Below are 2291 nucleotides of genomic sequence, written 5' to 3'. Positions count from 1 at the left end.
ACTGATCCGTTTTCATGTATACTTTTATCTATAATTCCACACCTACTTCATCTGTGGGAAATTCGTTCTGTTAGACTGAAAGTAACACATTTGAACACTTTATAATATGCATATCATTTCAAGACTTGTTTATTGCATAAATTTCTGAACTCCTTTTCTACAAGGAAACTTCAATGATATGATTTTTTATGAGGTATTCATATTTCATGACAATATATTTCAATTGGTCTTTATATTGAAGAAGACATTTGGCATGTCCTGTATATTATCTTGAAATTCAAAATTTAAATTAGGATTCTGAGGGTGAATAAATGAGCTGGCAGTGGCTCATTATAGAATAAATAAAATTCACACTTTTCTCATAATAGTAGAGGACTTTGCATTTCTTTCCCAGGCAAAGTAGAGCCTTTGTACACTGGAGTCACGGCTTATGAGCAGAAAGGGGCTGACACTTGGGAAGCATGCTGCTATGATTATAGTCATGTTCACAAACAACCAGCTGGGCTGAACAAAAAGAGCCAGAAGAACTTGAAAGATGGAGGAAAGAGTATAAAAGCAGACAAAGGTGCCCCCCAGGAGAAGGATGGTTTTAGTAGCCCTGGACTCAGGGGAGGACCTGGAGGAGGCATCAGTCCTACGAATGTGCTGGACCTGCTGCTTATGTCGGTAGAGAATGAGAACCATGGAGCCACCGGCCCAGAGCGTGAGCCCCAAACATAAAACATCAGGGGATGACAGCAACGCTGCATACAAGGCGTCTCTGGTTTTTATATTCTTCTGGTCAGTATGAGTACTAGAACAGCAGCCATAATCTCTTTCCTCTGTGATGTTATTGTGACTCCATTTGACAGTTATATAGATGGGAAAAATGACATTTACCGGCATTTGGAGGATCCAACACAGTAAAATAGAGGGAACGGTGTACTTGGGAGCTATTACTTTCAGCACTGCCCACCTGGAGTTCCAGGGACTGATTGTGATCATCTGAAAGACACTCAAGAGGCAGATGCTGCCAATGGACACTCCCCTCCCCATTCTGTGTAGAAAGAAGAGAAGTTTGCAGCCAAAATCACTGCGGATCTGCTTCCACCCAAAGATTGCCATTGTCTCGGGGACCCCTTTACAGAGGAGGACCAAGGAGTTGGCCACAATCAGGTGCTTAAGGATCAAATCTGTGGACCTTAACCTGTAACCCATGATGTGAAGGACGATATAACTGCAAAGGAGTGAGAAATTCCCCAGGATTCCAACCACAGTCTGTGTTAAGATGATCATGCCTATTATGAAAAAGCTGCCAGCCATCCTCTCAGTTCACAGTCACTGGTACTTGTGAGTTAGAATGTCCTGCGTGGGAATATGAGGCATGGGCTACATGCATAGTGTCAACTGTAATCCAATATTCTCCACTTAACAATAGTTCCCACTTGGAAATATTTGCTTCTTGTGTTTTCTGTTACCAGCAGCCTTTAAAGGGTTCCATGTATAACATTTAAAGAGAATTAATATGTAAAGTTAATCACTGGAGATACTCATGTGATCACTTCTTCTTCACAAATTTATTAGGCAGGAACTGAAGGGACCTTAGTTATACAGAGGAGTGTAACCTATACCCAGACAGGTTAAGTATTTGTCAAATCTGCTTCTTAATGCACAGTGAGGACTGAATCCCATTTGGCTACTCAAAACAGTGGTTCAAGGAACTTCCCAGGTGCTTAAATGATTAAGACTCTGCCTTCCACCACAGAGGGTCCAGGTTCAATCCCTGGTCCAGGATCGAAGATTCCACGAACTTTGATTCACGGACAAAGACAAAAAAAGAGTGCACTGATCACCAGCCATGCAAACAGCTAGTTAGTTGCAAGCATATAATAAACCAGATCTATATTTGATTTTGATTTCACAACTATTGTTTGTAGACCTGTGGTATTTTGTAGTTTTCATATAACATGATTCCATTTATTTGTAAAGCTTTATTCTATGATACCACGTATTCTGAATAAAGTCTTAGCATCTTAATACATGAAAAACACTGCTGGCAGTAGAATACAGCAGGAACCTGCCTCAGGACAAGGCAATGTCATGAAGACAAGAATGCTTCACTGTGAGGACAGCAACAGAAAGACTCTTGTTCCTATGATAGAAACACAACTGAAATAACATATATGATAGAAATGTTTGAATAATCATATGTAGGCAATAAACCTTAGGGAATAAACACTAGCATGTGATAAAACAGTTTAAGACAAAAGAAAATTATTATTGTCCAATCATATACTGAACAGTGTGTTATT

The 2291-nt window shown here is 39.9% G+C and overlaps 1 protein-coding gene across 1 annotated transcript; it reads right to left on the bottom strand.

Moving 5' to 3' along the window:
• Positions 1-214: 214 nt before the first annotated feature.
• Positions 215-1445, bottom strand: LOC147354416 (vomeronasal type-1 receptor 4-like). The gene has a single exon (XM_086353964.1). It carries the CDS (start codon positions 1300-1302, stop codon positions 349-351), a length of 954 nt encoding a protein of 317 aa, XP_086210090.1. The 5' UTR covers positions 1303-1445; the 3' UTR covers positions 215-348.
• Positions 1446-2291: the final 846 nt, after the last annotated feature.

Source organism: Bos grunniens, chromosome 18 (assembly GCF_055505025.1).
Source record: "Bos grunniens cultivar Pamir isolate PY7600 chromosome 18, Bosgru_T2T1.0, whole genome shotgun sequence".
Classification (NCBI taxonomy): Eukaryota; Metazoa; Chordata; class Mammalia; order Artiodactyla; family Bovidae; genus Bos; species Bos grunniens.
Note: the sequence above shows the minus strand (reverse complement) of the source record. Positions and strands in the feature narration are given on the sequence as shown.

Coding starts and splice junctions, on each gene's coding strand:
- LOC147354416 (XM_086353964.1), bottom strand. CDS start 1,302: ATGGCTGGCAGCTTTTTCATAATAGGCATGATCATCTTAACACAGACT.